The sequence below is a fragment of the Prunus avium genome, chromosome 1 (assembly GCF_965620075.1).
Source record: "Prunus avium chromosome 1, drPruAviu1.hap1.1, whole genome shotgun sequence".
NCBI classification, from domain to species: domain Eukaryota; kingdom Viridiplantae; phylum Streptophyta; class Magnoliopsida; order Rosales; family Rosaceae; genus Prunus; species Prunus avium.
In genome coordinates this window covers 35168808-35182794 of record NC_142284.1, presented here as the reverse complement: position 1 = coordinate 35182794, position 13987 = coordinate 35168808, and the positions used below count along the sequence as shown (strand labels likewise).

At 35.5% G+C, this 13987-nt stretch overlaps 1 protein-coding gene across 1 annotated transcript; it reads left to right on the top strand.

The window, feature by feature from the left end:
* Positions 1 to 13584, top strand: LOC148297722 (MATH domain and coiled-coil domain-containing protein At2g05410-like). The gene is made up of 7 exons (XM_088247924.1): positions 1 to 41; positions 641 to 687; positions 812 to 1103; positions 1211 to 1377; positions 1495 to 1619; positions 13000 to 13075; positions 13382 to 13584. Exons 1-7 carry the CDS (start codon positions 1 to 3, stop codon positions 13582 to 13584), a joined length of 951 nt encoding a protein of 316 aa, XP_088104050.1.
* Positions 13585 to 13987: the final 403 nt, after the last annotated feature.

Below are 13987 nucleotides of genomic sequence, written 5' to 3'. Positions count from 1 at the left end.
ATGAAGTACTTATACGACGACGCAAGACCTGCGTCATTGATGTACTGTATACAACGACGCAGGACTTGCGTCATAGATTTTTCTTAAATTAATGACGTCTTCTACACGTCATGAAATACTTATACAATGACGCAGGACATGCGTCATAAAATCCACGGCGTGTTAGACGCGTCATAGAAACAATTAAGACGACGCAGGTTCTGCGTCATAGAGTTGGGAATTCTCCCCCCAATTTTTCACAAAATTTTAATTCACCCGCTACTTTTAATTCACAAAATTTTAGGAGACGTCATGGAAAATTTTTAACACGACGCTGATTATGCGTCGTTGATTTTCATGACGCATGTTACGCGTCATAAAATTAGATTTCGACGACGCATATTCTACGTCATAGATATATTTATTAACGACGTCTTATGCGTGTCATAGATCTGAAATTTCTTTCCCCACAAAATTTTAAGTCTGGCGCTCTTTTTTTCACCAAAATTTAACTTGGCGCTCTTTTTTTCATCTTATCCGCTTCAATACTCCCAAATGTCTGATTATTATTGTTTTTTGTTTTTGTAAAGTCCCACACCCAATTGTTAAGAAATAAATGAAACCCTCTCTCCCCACCGTCTCCTCTCTCGCCCTATCCTAGATTGTTTTTGCTTGATCAGAATAAGGTAATCTACTTGGTTCTTCAGGGTATATATTCATTACACATCTTCTATCTGTTTGGAGTTAATTCTCATGCAACCATCCAACAGATATAGACTTCTTGTGTTGCACTTGCATTGCTCATGATCTCTTGATTTTTCTTGCTTATCAGATGCTAATATGAACAAGATGTGCTTGAACGGGGCGATGCTCCAAGTGGGTTTCGATAGATTTATCCCTCTGAAAGCATTTTCTGTCGCTTCCAATGGCTATCTCATTGATGATACTTGTGTTTTTGGAGCCGAGGTCTTCGTTTGCAAAGAAAGAAGAGCGTCCAAGGCAGAGTGTCTGTCAAGGATCAACAAGGCTTTTATGAAGAAGCATTGTTGGAAGATTGAGAGGTTTTCAATGTTAAAATCCGAATGCTTGCAATCAGAACTATTCACTGCAGGAGGGCAGAAATGGCAGGTATCTCTGATGATATTAATTAAGCCTTCTTAATTATTAATCTAATTAAACTTGTTGTTTAATTAGTTCCTCTGTTTTAATTAATTTGTTGGTGTGGTTGCAGGACTATAGACCTCTATCCCAATGGAGATGACAATGTAAAGAATACTCATGTTTCTGTTTACTTAATATTAGCTAATCCAGAAAAGCTATCTCCTGGCTCCCAATTACTTACAGAGTATACTCTGCGCATCGTAGATCAATTGAACGGCAACCATATGAGTCTGAAATGTAAACATGTGGCCTAATATATATTTCTTCTTTTACTTTTGTTTTTTCCTCTTTCTTTTTAATTTTCTTCTCAATCCTGATTAGTCTCCCTTTGTTTTCCTTTGTGTGTGCTTGCAGCGAATTATACCTGGTTCAGTGCCTTGAATACGGGTTGGGGTTGGTGTAGTTTCATTGAATTGGGCAATTTCAAAATGTCAGACAAGGGTTATTTGGTGAATAATACTTGCTTCACTCATTCTCCAGCACCCCTTGATCTTCTCCTCATTTTTTTTTATATATTAATTTCTTCTTGCATGAAAAGGATGGAATATATATATTAAGAATTTTATTTTTTAAAAAAAATATTTAAAGAATTTCAATGACGTCTAAACTGTGTCATTGAAATCACATTCTATGACACGGAATTGACGTCATGTTTTGGAAACGTTTCCACGACACGATATCCCCATCATTGAAATCCTATTCTATGACGCGGAACAAACATCGTGTTTTGAAAAAGTTTCCACGACACGCCATTCGCGTCATTGAAATCCCATTCCATGACGCAGCGTAGACGTCGTGTTTTAACATTTTTTCCATGATGCACTATCAACGTCATTGAAACCCTATTCCATGATGCAGAACAGACATCGTGTTCTAAAAACGTTTCCATGACGCGCTATCCGCGTCATTGAAACCCTATTCCATGACGCGGAACAGACGTCGTGTTTTAAAAAAGTTTCCATGACCCCCCCTTCGACGACGCGGGTAACGACGCCTGATTTGCGTCATTAAATGCCTTTTATGACGCAAATCATACGTCATAGAAGGGTTTTTGTGTTGTAGTGCGTTTACCATCCAAACACAATTGCAAGTAGTCTAAAGATTGGGCCCAAATTATACATCAATGCAAAACGGGTTTCATACATGTCTTAAATACAAACACATTTTAACAACCCCCACTTAGTTCAAACTAGAATGTGAACAATCATTTAATCATGCCTCGGTTTCAATTGAGCTTCAGGACCACCAACAAAGTCAAAACCAAACTCATAAAAAACAAAAGAAAGAAAGACTAGATCCAAATGACCAAATTAAAGTTCCATAAATAAAATTTAGTTTGCAGCTGCACCTAGGGAAAACCCCAAGCTACCTACGTACCCCTTTGCGAGGAATCAAACCACACGTAGTTCTTATATCAACAATCACGATTCAGATAACATACAATCTTTTTCAGTAATACTAATAAGTTAATTCTAGAATCATCTTTTCCCTTTAATTAAAATCAAAATGTACTAAACATAATTCTTTTAAACATGAATCTTTTTCCCGATATAGTATAATAATCATTTCCCCTCTACCCGTTACTTTACTACACATTGGAGAGTCCAACGCCACGCATAGTAAAGTAACAGTAATCATAGTGTCTTGATCTTTTACCACACGCTGGAATAATCTAACGCCACGTGTGGTAAAGTAACCAGTATCTAAGTGAGCACACACACGCCGGAAAATCCAACTTAGCTTAGCTTGAACTACTTGGGTTTATTTTCCGTCTCTTTCTTCTTCAAAACCCACAAATGAGAAATAACGAATTCCGGATAGTCGTGAAGGTTTTATCCTCCATACTCATGATTTTTCAAATAAAATGAAAATAAATCAAGCATCTCTCGAACACCCTTAGTTCAAACTAGTCAACATAAATGAAGGCATGCTAGTGTCTACCATATATTAGCGCCGCAGAAACACAACTTGATAAAACTCAAGACTCATCAGCTATCTAAAATTTGCCTAATTAAAGCTTGCCATTGTTGGAATTTTTGTGAGTATTTTAAAATACAAAATTTATTTTATGTTTCCAGATTTTGTGTGGTTTAATTACAAGTTAAAACTGAACTTATTTTGTAAATTTATTATATGAATTTAGTGGTATGATCTGATTGTATATATTAATTTTGATTTCAAAAGCTTATTTGTGTGAGTTTTAGTTGGAACAACGTTAGTCTTCAATTGGGATAATTATTGATTTGTTTTAAAGGTCTTTATGCAGCTTTATTCTACAAGCTTTGGTGTGGCAATTTCATACAAACTTAGTTGTTTTTCAATGCCTTTGGCATTTAAAGATTTGAATTCAAAATTCATTTGCATCAGTTTTGGTTGACCAATTTCTATTTTGCAATTGCTACTTTGTTTTGCCATTAATTTGGTGATATTATAGCCGTTAAGTTTGTGAAAACAAGCAGACAATTATGTGGTTTTATTACTATTTCTTTTAATGCCTTAGCTTCTTGTTGAGGCGACTAACTATATATTTAAGCCCATTCTCTTTAGAAGGAAATGATATATGAGGTTATTTTTTCCTTTCATATAAACCTTGAGGGAAAGATTCGAGTTGTTCATCCGATCCAAGTATTGCAAGTCTACGCATATGAGGGTCATAGTTGTTGTATCCTGGAGGATAGGCCGCCACACAACCTTTCTATACCGAGACATTGTCTCCAAGGGGCGAAATCTGTTCTTAAGGACAGTGACTACACGCCTCAACCTAAAACTATTATTCTGCTCAAGTATTAAGGGAGACCAACTTCTAGATCCCAAAACATAAGAATTTTGCTGTAATTTCATTGATTTTATTTAATCTACTCTATCAATGTGAATTACAATTTTCTAATGAGTTCATATGATGTTTTGCAAGAAAAGTAGTATCCATAAATAAAATAACAAAATTCCTAATCATTCATGCCTTTCCGGTGGGTTAAGTAATGTTGGCTATTAAATGACACATTCGTAGCACGACGAAATATTTATTTAAACTCGTTGTCTTGTGCTCAAAACCTTGGTAATTGGCATTCGCAATGCCCATCACTACTACAAAAATCGAAATAGACGACGGGAATCCACCGTCGTCTAGAAGATTTTCAAACCGTCATGAAACGACGGATAATAACCGACATCGTTAAATCCTTCAACGTCAGAAAATATAACCAACCGACGTCTAAACCCTATATTTATATTGTAAAATGACACCTTGTACAATATTAGACGGCGGTTTTATTAACAATTAGATGTTTAAAGAATATTATATGTCAAGAACAAAACACAAACCTCCGTAAAACTAATTATCCACGTCCCTAATTGAAGGAATACGACTTGTATAACCTAGAAAGGATATACTTGTCATATGCGATTTCTCTATGAACTTATAAAGATCAGGGGGTAATTTTAACTTCTCCTTGTCATGTGCGAATGGAAGGATATACTGCCTAGTTACGTTATACTTGAAATCCTTCCATTTTTTGGCGGCAGACGACAGGACCATCTTCTTGCACCCTTCCCCAACAACAAAAGCCATTTGAACAGCTTCCCAAATCTGCTCCTTCAGGTCCTTGGGCAATTGAGTCCATTTCTTGTCCACAAGAGGGACTCTGGTGCGTGCCAAAACACCAATGTAAGACTGCATCTCAACGGTAGCCTTGCCATGTGGTCTGCCTCTTTTATTGAACTCAACCACAAGCTTAATCTTCTGAATTTTCCTTTTCACAACACGGCTCATTGTGTTGATATCGCGAGTCGATTTTGGCTCCTCAACAAATGTGGCTGAGCTCGGGTCATTATCAGAGGTTGAAGAAAATCTCATCCTCTTCGTGGGTTTGCTTTGAACTGATTTGGCTTCATCCTTGCTAGGACCTTTTGACACTTGAGCCTCCTTGCTTTGAGATTTCGAAACCATTTTCAAATAACCTGTAAGAGAAACAACGACAGTTAATTAAAACGATCGATGTAAAACTAAATAAAAGACGTTGAAAAAAGACAACCGTGATATTGAATTTAGGATGACAGTTTCAGAACAACACCGACGTCGTACAAAAAAAACCACGATGTTATATAGAACAACCGACGTCTTATTAACATTTCTAACCAAAAATGGTATGACAATAGGACGACGGTTTTATGTCGTTAGTGTCGTATTAATTGTTACACCACGTCGGTTATTAAGACTAATAACCGATGTGGATTACACATTAACACGTCCAAAAGAGACAACCATCGTCTCACTAAGAGGTGATACAGAAAAAATGTAGAGTTCTTTCTCCCAAGAGACGACGGTTTTATTTTGATTCCGACGTATTAATCGCCACACCATGACGGTTATTAACCACCGTCGTGCAGATTGCATTAGGTAGGATCTAACTACCGTCGTGGTGTGTCGATTCTAACGTTGCAAACAAGATAGAACTGTCGTCTTCAGGCGTCGTGAGGTTAATGGACCAATGAATTTAATCAAACCAGTGAAAGATTTCATCATTTTGACGGAGTCTTGTTTCCAGACTCGTTCTTTCAAAACCCTCATCAAATGAAATTGAAAAAAATGAAATGAGATTGAGAAAATACCTTTGGCGTGCAAAGAAAGTTTCCTTCCGACGTTAACTTTGGTGATTTGAGGACGAAGGTGATGACGATGACGATGACGAGATTCAGACGATGATGATTACGAAGCTGCTTTTGGGAATTGAGAGGGAAACTGAGATATTTTATCGGTGAGCTAGAATGTAGAACTTTAGGTCAGGTGACGAAAAAGTTTATATATTTTCCCAGGGTTCAATAACACGACGGTTTTATTAAAAACCGCCCTAATATGTAGTTATAACGACGCAAAAATAGTAGGAACCGACGTGGTTATTAATAAAGCCAAACGACTTTTGGAATTTCGAAACCGACGTGGTTATTTAAGTTTTACACGACAGAAGTTGACTTTTAATGACCTGATATTATATGTTATGATGGTGCTTGTTTATCAACCGTCGTTGTATTTGTACAGTCAACGACCATTAGTACAAGGAAACCGACGTGGTTATTTAAATTCAATGTTACCTTGTTTTAGTTGATCGGCGTGGTTAATTAAAAGTCAACGACTTCTTTTGTATTCCAAAAATGACGTGGTTCGCTAAACGTTTTTCTATATAAACCGTCGTCATTTTTCTTGGAAGCAATAATTAAAAATTAACTGTCTTGGAAGTGGGTTTTGCTGCTGCTTTCTCCAAAGGGGTATTTGAGCTTGTGATTCAAATTACTTCTGCAAGTGGGCAAAGTTGGAGTTTTGTTTTTCTGGGCAGCCAACAGTAAAGGTTTTTGTTCCCTCTTTGACAACGAAATAAAAGAGAAGTTTTCAAGTCAAGAAAAGTTGAGTGCAAGAAAGAAAAGATATTCTGGTTTGCATACATGTTTCTGTTTGATGATCTTGTGTGGTTTTCTTATTGATTTTTCTTTTCTCTTTACTTCAGAAGATATTAAGAAAGATATTAGCAAAGTGTTGGAGCGTAGGCTACCAAAATTTTAAAAAAATTAATCTTAAAAAGCAATAAAAATAAGACGGCGGTTTACAGAGAAGGCAGACGTATAAATAGACAAATACGACGGTAATTTGAACTTCAGGACGTGGTAAATGAGTATTATACGTCGCTAATTTAACAAATTACGACTTGTGAATCTTATTTTAACGTCCCCATAACTAAAGAAACCGACGTGGTTATTGAATAAATAAATGACGTTGTTTTGTAAAATTAGACAACGGTATTTATATAAGGACCGCCGTTTACCAAAATATATATAAAAAAAATTAATCTTAAAAAGCAATAAAAATTAAGACGGTGGTTTTCAGAGAAGGCAGACGTATAAATCGAATAGATATGACGATAATCTGAACTTCAAAACGTGGTAAATAAATATTATACGTCGGTAATTTAACAAATGATGACGTGATAATCTTATTTTAGCGTTCCTATAACTAAAAAACCGACGTGGTTATTAAAGATTTATTGTATAAATTTCACGTTTTCTTTCAGTTTCAGTTTTCATTTAGGGTTCCAAGTTCTTCTGACCTCTCTAGAGGCACGTCTTCCTCTCTCACATACACACATACATCATCACTCTCTCTCACATCTCAAAGACAATAATTTGGATGTTAATGATGTATGCGATTTGGTGTATCTCAAAGACACCAAAACGCACACATCATTAACTTTCAAAACATTGTCTTTCTCAAAGTTTGCTGTCGTCAGTTCAGTTATGGTTTCGTTTTGGATTTTGTGTATTTAAAATATTGTCTTTCTCAATGGTAAGATTTCATACATCGTGGGATCTCATTTTAATTTTCATATGACGTCGGTTTTCTATATAAACCGTCGTATTTTTTCTCAGTTCTTGTCATTTTGTTGATCTACTGTCGTTGGCTACCAAAATAAATAAATAAGTAAATCTTAAAAAGAAAAAAATTAAGACGGCGGTTTACAGAGAAGACAGACGTATAAATTGAATAAATATGATGGTAATTTTAACGTCAAGACATGGTAAATAAATATTAGACGTCGCTAATTGAACAAATCGACGTGGTTATTAAATCTTGATATATAGTAAATATGACGTGGATATTCTTATTTAGACCTCGTTATCTACTCTTCTGCTGTCGTGGTTCTCTACTAATCTATACGACAGTAGTGTTGTAGGTATCGTCGTAGTACACTCCAAAATAATAAGTCGATAAATTTATCTCTCGCGTCATGGTACATTGATTTAACACGGCGTTTTTTTTTTTTGTAATATACCGATGTGGATTCCATTATATTATACGATGCTTACTAAGAACAGTTGGTCGTGTTTATTTAGGCGTTAACACAGAAGCTTTTTTTTGAACCGTCGTGTTTACTTTCTACGTCGGTGGCTTCATACCTGCTGTCGTTGTTTTTTGGTCAGATTTTAACCCTGAAGAAAACCTTTTTAATAAGACGACGCTTGTTTATTTGTATGCGTCGTGTTTTAAAAATATTCAAGCGGACCTCCATTTTTTAGTTGTTTAAGTCACTTATCCACGACGGTTTTCTGTTACCGTCGTCTTTCTAAACACAACGACGGTATGTTGTTCTACCGTCGTCTTTTTCTCGTCGTCTTTTTAACTTTTTGTAGTAGTGCATGGTGGTCATGAACATCAAGATAAGTGATCTCCACCTTGTGTTGCTCTAAATTGTAATATATAAAGTATATGACCAGTTAAATTCTACATAATGCTTTACTTCTTTTACGTTAAATTTTGCAATCCTAAGCTCACTAGTTTGTTACATGGGATTTATAGTAATAGCAGTTAGCTTTTATTTTGAGCTTTAGGATAACTACAAAACGGAAGCTTCCTCTTATTTTGGCTTATCAATGTTTTTGGGAATTAAGCTCTTTATATTAATTTTAGTTTTAATGCCTATTAACAATGATTTTATGGTATATATGTAATATTGACGTTGACAGCTCTTCAATTCTTCATAATATTTACTTCGGCTTTACAAGAATTTATTGTTTTGTAATTTTTCTAATACATTGTTGAAGGAATTAATAGATTTTACTAGCTGCCTTTCTATCAATTTGTTCTGGCCCATTAAACACCGACGCTTCGCAGTGGATTTGTTTTGATAGAGAGGAAATTCTACAACGAAACAGGAGCCATAATGAGTCAATTACCATGTATATATAGGAAAGACTCAAATAAAATGATAAATTTATATCATTGTAAGTAGCATTTAATTTTTAGTATGGTGTAAGGATTTTAGCCTTAAATCCTTTGAGGCTTATTGGCCTATGAGGTACGAGTAAGATATTTATTGTCTTAATTCATAAAATATGATCTTCTAATCCTAAGAGGATTCGAGTTTTTGATTGATCAGGAAATAAAACAAAAGCTATATAAGATAATACTTGTACAAAGCTTCTTAAAGTTAAACACAAGTATTATAAGGATTCCTAATATAACATGGATTGAAACAAACCTATTCTAATGCAAAAAGGACACTCAAATGCTTCTTGATAGGCAAGGCTTTCGTAGTGATGCATCTATAAATAGAGGTCCCTTCCCTTGCAGCAAACACACTCTCAATTCAGATCTCACCCTATCTAGAGAAAGAGAAATTAAGGTGTTGCATAGGAAAAGAAGACTCTCTACAAAATTACCGAAACCTTCTACAATTACCATGGCTGAGCAAGGTTAGTATTATTGCATAAAAGCTTAGTACAGACTTACAGTACGTGAATCATGTAAGTATTTTGCAGAAAATGTTGGATATGTTAATTTTCATTAATTTGTGGAGGTTGTTGTCTTGCAATTCTTTTACTTTAGTAAATTATTTTTTGGTCGCCCATGTTGGAAACATAGAAGGAATGTGTTCTACCTTGAAATATTTGAAAATTTGGGGGTTCTTTATTTTCATACCCTTGATATTACAGTAAGTAATTAGTAAATGAGTACTAATGGCAAACATGTTGATATATGTGTGAAATTTGCTTATACGATCACAATTCATTTATAAAGAAAATATATGTTGATGTATTATTATTAGGACTAATTCATTTTGTTTTCATTTTGACATGATAAAATTGGGTGCCAGTTGTGATGGTTGGTATAAAATTTTGGCGGAGACCTCTTATTGTCTTAAAGAGGTTCCTATTGATAATTGAGAAGATACAGTGACAACTTAGATATGCGATCATGGTTTTATTACTATTTCTTTTAATGCCTTAGCTTCTTGTTAAGGCGACTAACTATATATTAAGCCCATTCTCTTTAGTAGGAAATGATATATGAGGTTTTTTTTTTCCTTTCATATAAACCCTGAGGGAAAGATTCAAGTTGTTGAGGGTTATAGGTTGTTGTATCCTGGAGGGTAGGCTGCCATACAACCTTGCTACACCGAGACATTGTCTCCGAGGGGCGAAATCTACTCTTAAGGACAATGACTACACGCCGTAACCTAAAACTATTATTCTACTAAAATATCAAGAGAGACTAAGTTCTACATTCCAAAAGATAAGTATTTTGCTGTAATTTCATTAATTTTATTTAATTTACTCTGTCAATGTAAATTACAATTTTCTAATAGTTATTTCATATGATGTTTTGCAGGAAAAGTAGCATCCATAAATCAAATTTTCCAACCTTCATCACCATCTAAATTGCTTAAATGATTTAGGTTGACTCATAAATAGAGTGGACCACCCAATATTGCCATATGAATCTCAATCACTTAAAAAGTCTTCCTTTGCAAGGAGTTTAAAGATTTCACCATATACAATGCATACTTCTCATCCCTTATTTGAACATTGGCATAAGATGGTAAACTTTTAAAGCTCAATATATCTCCATCTTCCAGACTATAGTAAAAAAAAATATGTATAGAATAATGTCTGCAAGAAATATCAGTGTGCTGGTTTGAATGGGGTTCCATTATTGTAACGACCACTAACAATGTTCTAATACCCTTAGTTTTTCCCCTGATTCCATTTGGATATATGAGTAACAACCGTCCACAGTTCACATCCACATCAGCACGTGATCCTAAAATTTAATCTAGTCATTCCAAACCACCCTCATGAAAATCTTACAGTCAATTCTATAAGAATCATTGAAAATTAAGGGCCTGGCTCAAGTAGACAAATGGTTAGACAAGATAAAACCTACTCCATAGACAATATTTCATTCATACACTACTACAAAAAGTGCAAAAGACGACCAGAAAACAACGACGATAGATCAAAAAACCGTCGTCGTTTTTTAAAAGACGACGGTAATAGAAACCCGTCGTAGATACATAACTTCAACACCTAAAAAACCGGGAACCGCATAGATATTTTTAAAACATGACGCACCAAATTAAAAAAGCGTCGTCTTATTAAAAAGGTTTTATTCCTAGTTAAAATCAGAACCAAAAAACAACGACTGCATCTATGAAGCCACCGCCTTAGAAAGTAAAGATGACGGTTTAAAAATCAGCCGCCGTGTTAACTCATGAATAAAAACGACCAAATTTTCTTAGTCAGCGATGCATAAATTCAAAGGAATCGACGACCGTAAATTACAAACAATTCGCCGTATTAATTATATTTACCACGACGGTAAAGATAAATTTATCGACTTTTTAATTACAGTATACTACCACAATAACTATAAATCTACTGTCCGCATAATTTGTACTAACCACGACGATTTGTTCAATTAACGCCGATCCTGGGATGTGACACAAGCACTCTCACTTCAATTTCCAATTTCATTTTGTTTCTGTCTCAAACTAATCTCACTTTAAATTCTGTTTTAGACTTAACTTCTTAACTTCTTGAATTCAGTAATCTAAGTACATAACTAATTTGAACTTCTCAGTCTTCGTGGGTACGACCTCGTACTTGTCTTGCTATACTACTGATTGGCACGTACACTTGCGAGTTAATATAAATTAACAACAGGTTTATTATTCACGTCGGTTGAATCTTTTAATTACGTTGGTAGTTAAGTACCGTCGTGATAAATGTATATTACGTCGATTGTTATGTTATTGCATCGTGTGAAATTTTATAATACGTCATTTTTTATAAATAACCGTCGTGTGTTTTTTTTTTTTTTTTTTTTGAACTATTTTCACTTGCAGGTTTGATTTGTCTATAACCATGGTTTCTCAAGACCAAAGTAAGGACTCTGGCTTGAAAAAAAATGAGGGTAAGGAGCTTAAAGTTGTAAATCCTCAAGCCAAGTCCCTGAAGAAGATGAAGTTTGTTTCATCTGCTAAGACAGAACTAGGTAGCACGACAACATTTTCTGAGGAGCCAAAGTCAAGTCGGGGTATAAGCACAATGCCCCGTGTTGTGAAGAGAAAATATCAGAAAATCAAGCCAGTTGTTGAGTACAATAAAAGGGGGAAACAATGTGGCCCTGCACATACTGAGATGCAGTCCTACATTGGTGTGTTGGCACGCTCCAGAGTCCCACCTGTGGACAAGAAATGGGCTGAAATCCCCAAGGATATAAAAGAGCAGATTTGGGAAGCCGTTGAGATGGCTTTTGTGGTAGGTCAAGGGGGCAAGAAACTGGTGTTATCTTCTGATGCCAAGAAATGGAAGGATTTCAAGTCTACACTAACGAGGCATCATATCCTTCCATTCATCAAGGAGAAGGAGAAATTAAGCCAACCCCTTGAATTATATAAATTCATAGAGAAAGCAGACTGGGATGTAACTTCAAGGTTATCCGAACAATTTGTGTCTGTGCATTTTGAACAAGCACAGAGGAGGGAGAAACTTGAGTACAATCATCGATTGTCTCGAAAAGGATATGCTGGTTTGGAGGATCAATTGGAGGAAACCATGCCCAGGGTAGAAATTGATCGATCTACCTTATGGAAGAAAGCTAGAGAAGACAAACACAGTAACATCCCGGATCCAAAGGTTGCAGAGAAAGCAAAATTAATTGTAAGCCTACTCACTCTGTTTTAATTTTTTATTAAAATGTATTGTCGTGATAAGTCTTATTACATCTTCTATTATATTTTTGCGTCGTGTGAATAATATTACTACGTCGAAATTTTTTTAAAAACATCGTTAAAGGTCTGAATCTGGAATCACTACTCTATTTTTGTTATTATATCATAAGACGTCGGTGGTTTATTATTGACGTAGTTTGAAACTTTTAACCATGCTGGTAGTTAAGTACCATCGTGATAAATGTATGATTACGTCGATTGTTATGTTATTGCGTCGTGTGTAATGTTATAATACGTCATTTTTTATACATAACCGTCGTGTGTTTTCTTATGCTGACTTTTTAATATGTCTTTGTTTTAGGATGAATTGCAAAAACAAGTCTCTGAAGGCACTCTTACTGTATCTAGAAGTAATGATGTGTTGACAATGGCTTTGGGTCCCGAGCATCCAGGAAGAGTTAGAGGGGTAGGGGCTGGGATTTCTACTAGGCAATACTTTAATTTACCTAGACAATAGAGGGTAAAGTTTGCCGATCAATTAAAGGAAAGTGTAAGACTTGTCCTTCAAGAAGAGACTTTGAAGATGGAGGCTAGATCAAGAGAAGAGACTTTAAAGATGGAGGCTAGAACCAAGCGATTGGTAGAAGCTGAGAGGAAAAATTTGCTGAGTCAACTTTCCCAACTCTTGCCCAATTTTGATCCAAGCATGCTTAAACTGAAAACTAACCCCTGTGAAATCCAAGGTCAAGAGCAAAGTCCCAAAAATCCAATGTCGGACAAAGCAAGCTACTCTAGGGCTCTTGATGTGAGAGCCCTACATTTTGAGGATGATACTGCCAAGAATGGGGAAAAGCAGGATGAAATGCTAACATCTCTGAACTTTGAATTCTCTGTTTTTCAAAAAGCCATTAGACGTCGTTATTGTGAATCTCAATCGTTAGATTAAAAAACGACGAAAGTTTACATTTGCCGCCGTTTGAAATTACATACCACGAAGCGTTTATTAATAAACTGTCGTTTGGATTGCAATACCACGACGGTGGAAAGAATTGAGTTATTGTCGTATTTAGTTTACTTGTTTTACAAGCTATCTTCACTGACACAATCCCACTCTCTGTATCGCTCTCTCTCTCTCTCTCTCTCTCACACACACACACACACACACACACTCTTTTTATCTGCAATTGCTGTTATTTGTGTTTCTGCTAAAAAAGGCTGGTACACTCTGGAATCTGGATTTTTGAAAATTTTTATGGTGATTTAGATGACGGTTTTAGTCCTTACGGACGTTATAGATAAATCACCACGACGTTTATTATTTACCGTCGTTTAATGGTTTTTAGACGTCC

Coding starts and splice junctions, on each gene's coding strand:
- LOC148297722 (XM_088247924.1), top strand. CDS start 1: ATGAAGTACTTATACGACGACGCAAGACCTGCGTCATTGAT. Junction 1,378..1,494: donor CAACCATATGAGTCTGAAAT/GTAAACATGTGG, acceptor GTGTGCTTGCAG/CGAATTATACCTGGTTCAGT. Junction 1,620..12,999: donor CTTGCTTCACTCATTCTCCA/GCACCCCTTGAT, acceptor TCTTTGTTTTAG/GATGAATTGCAAAAACAAGT.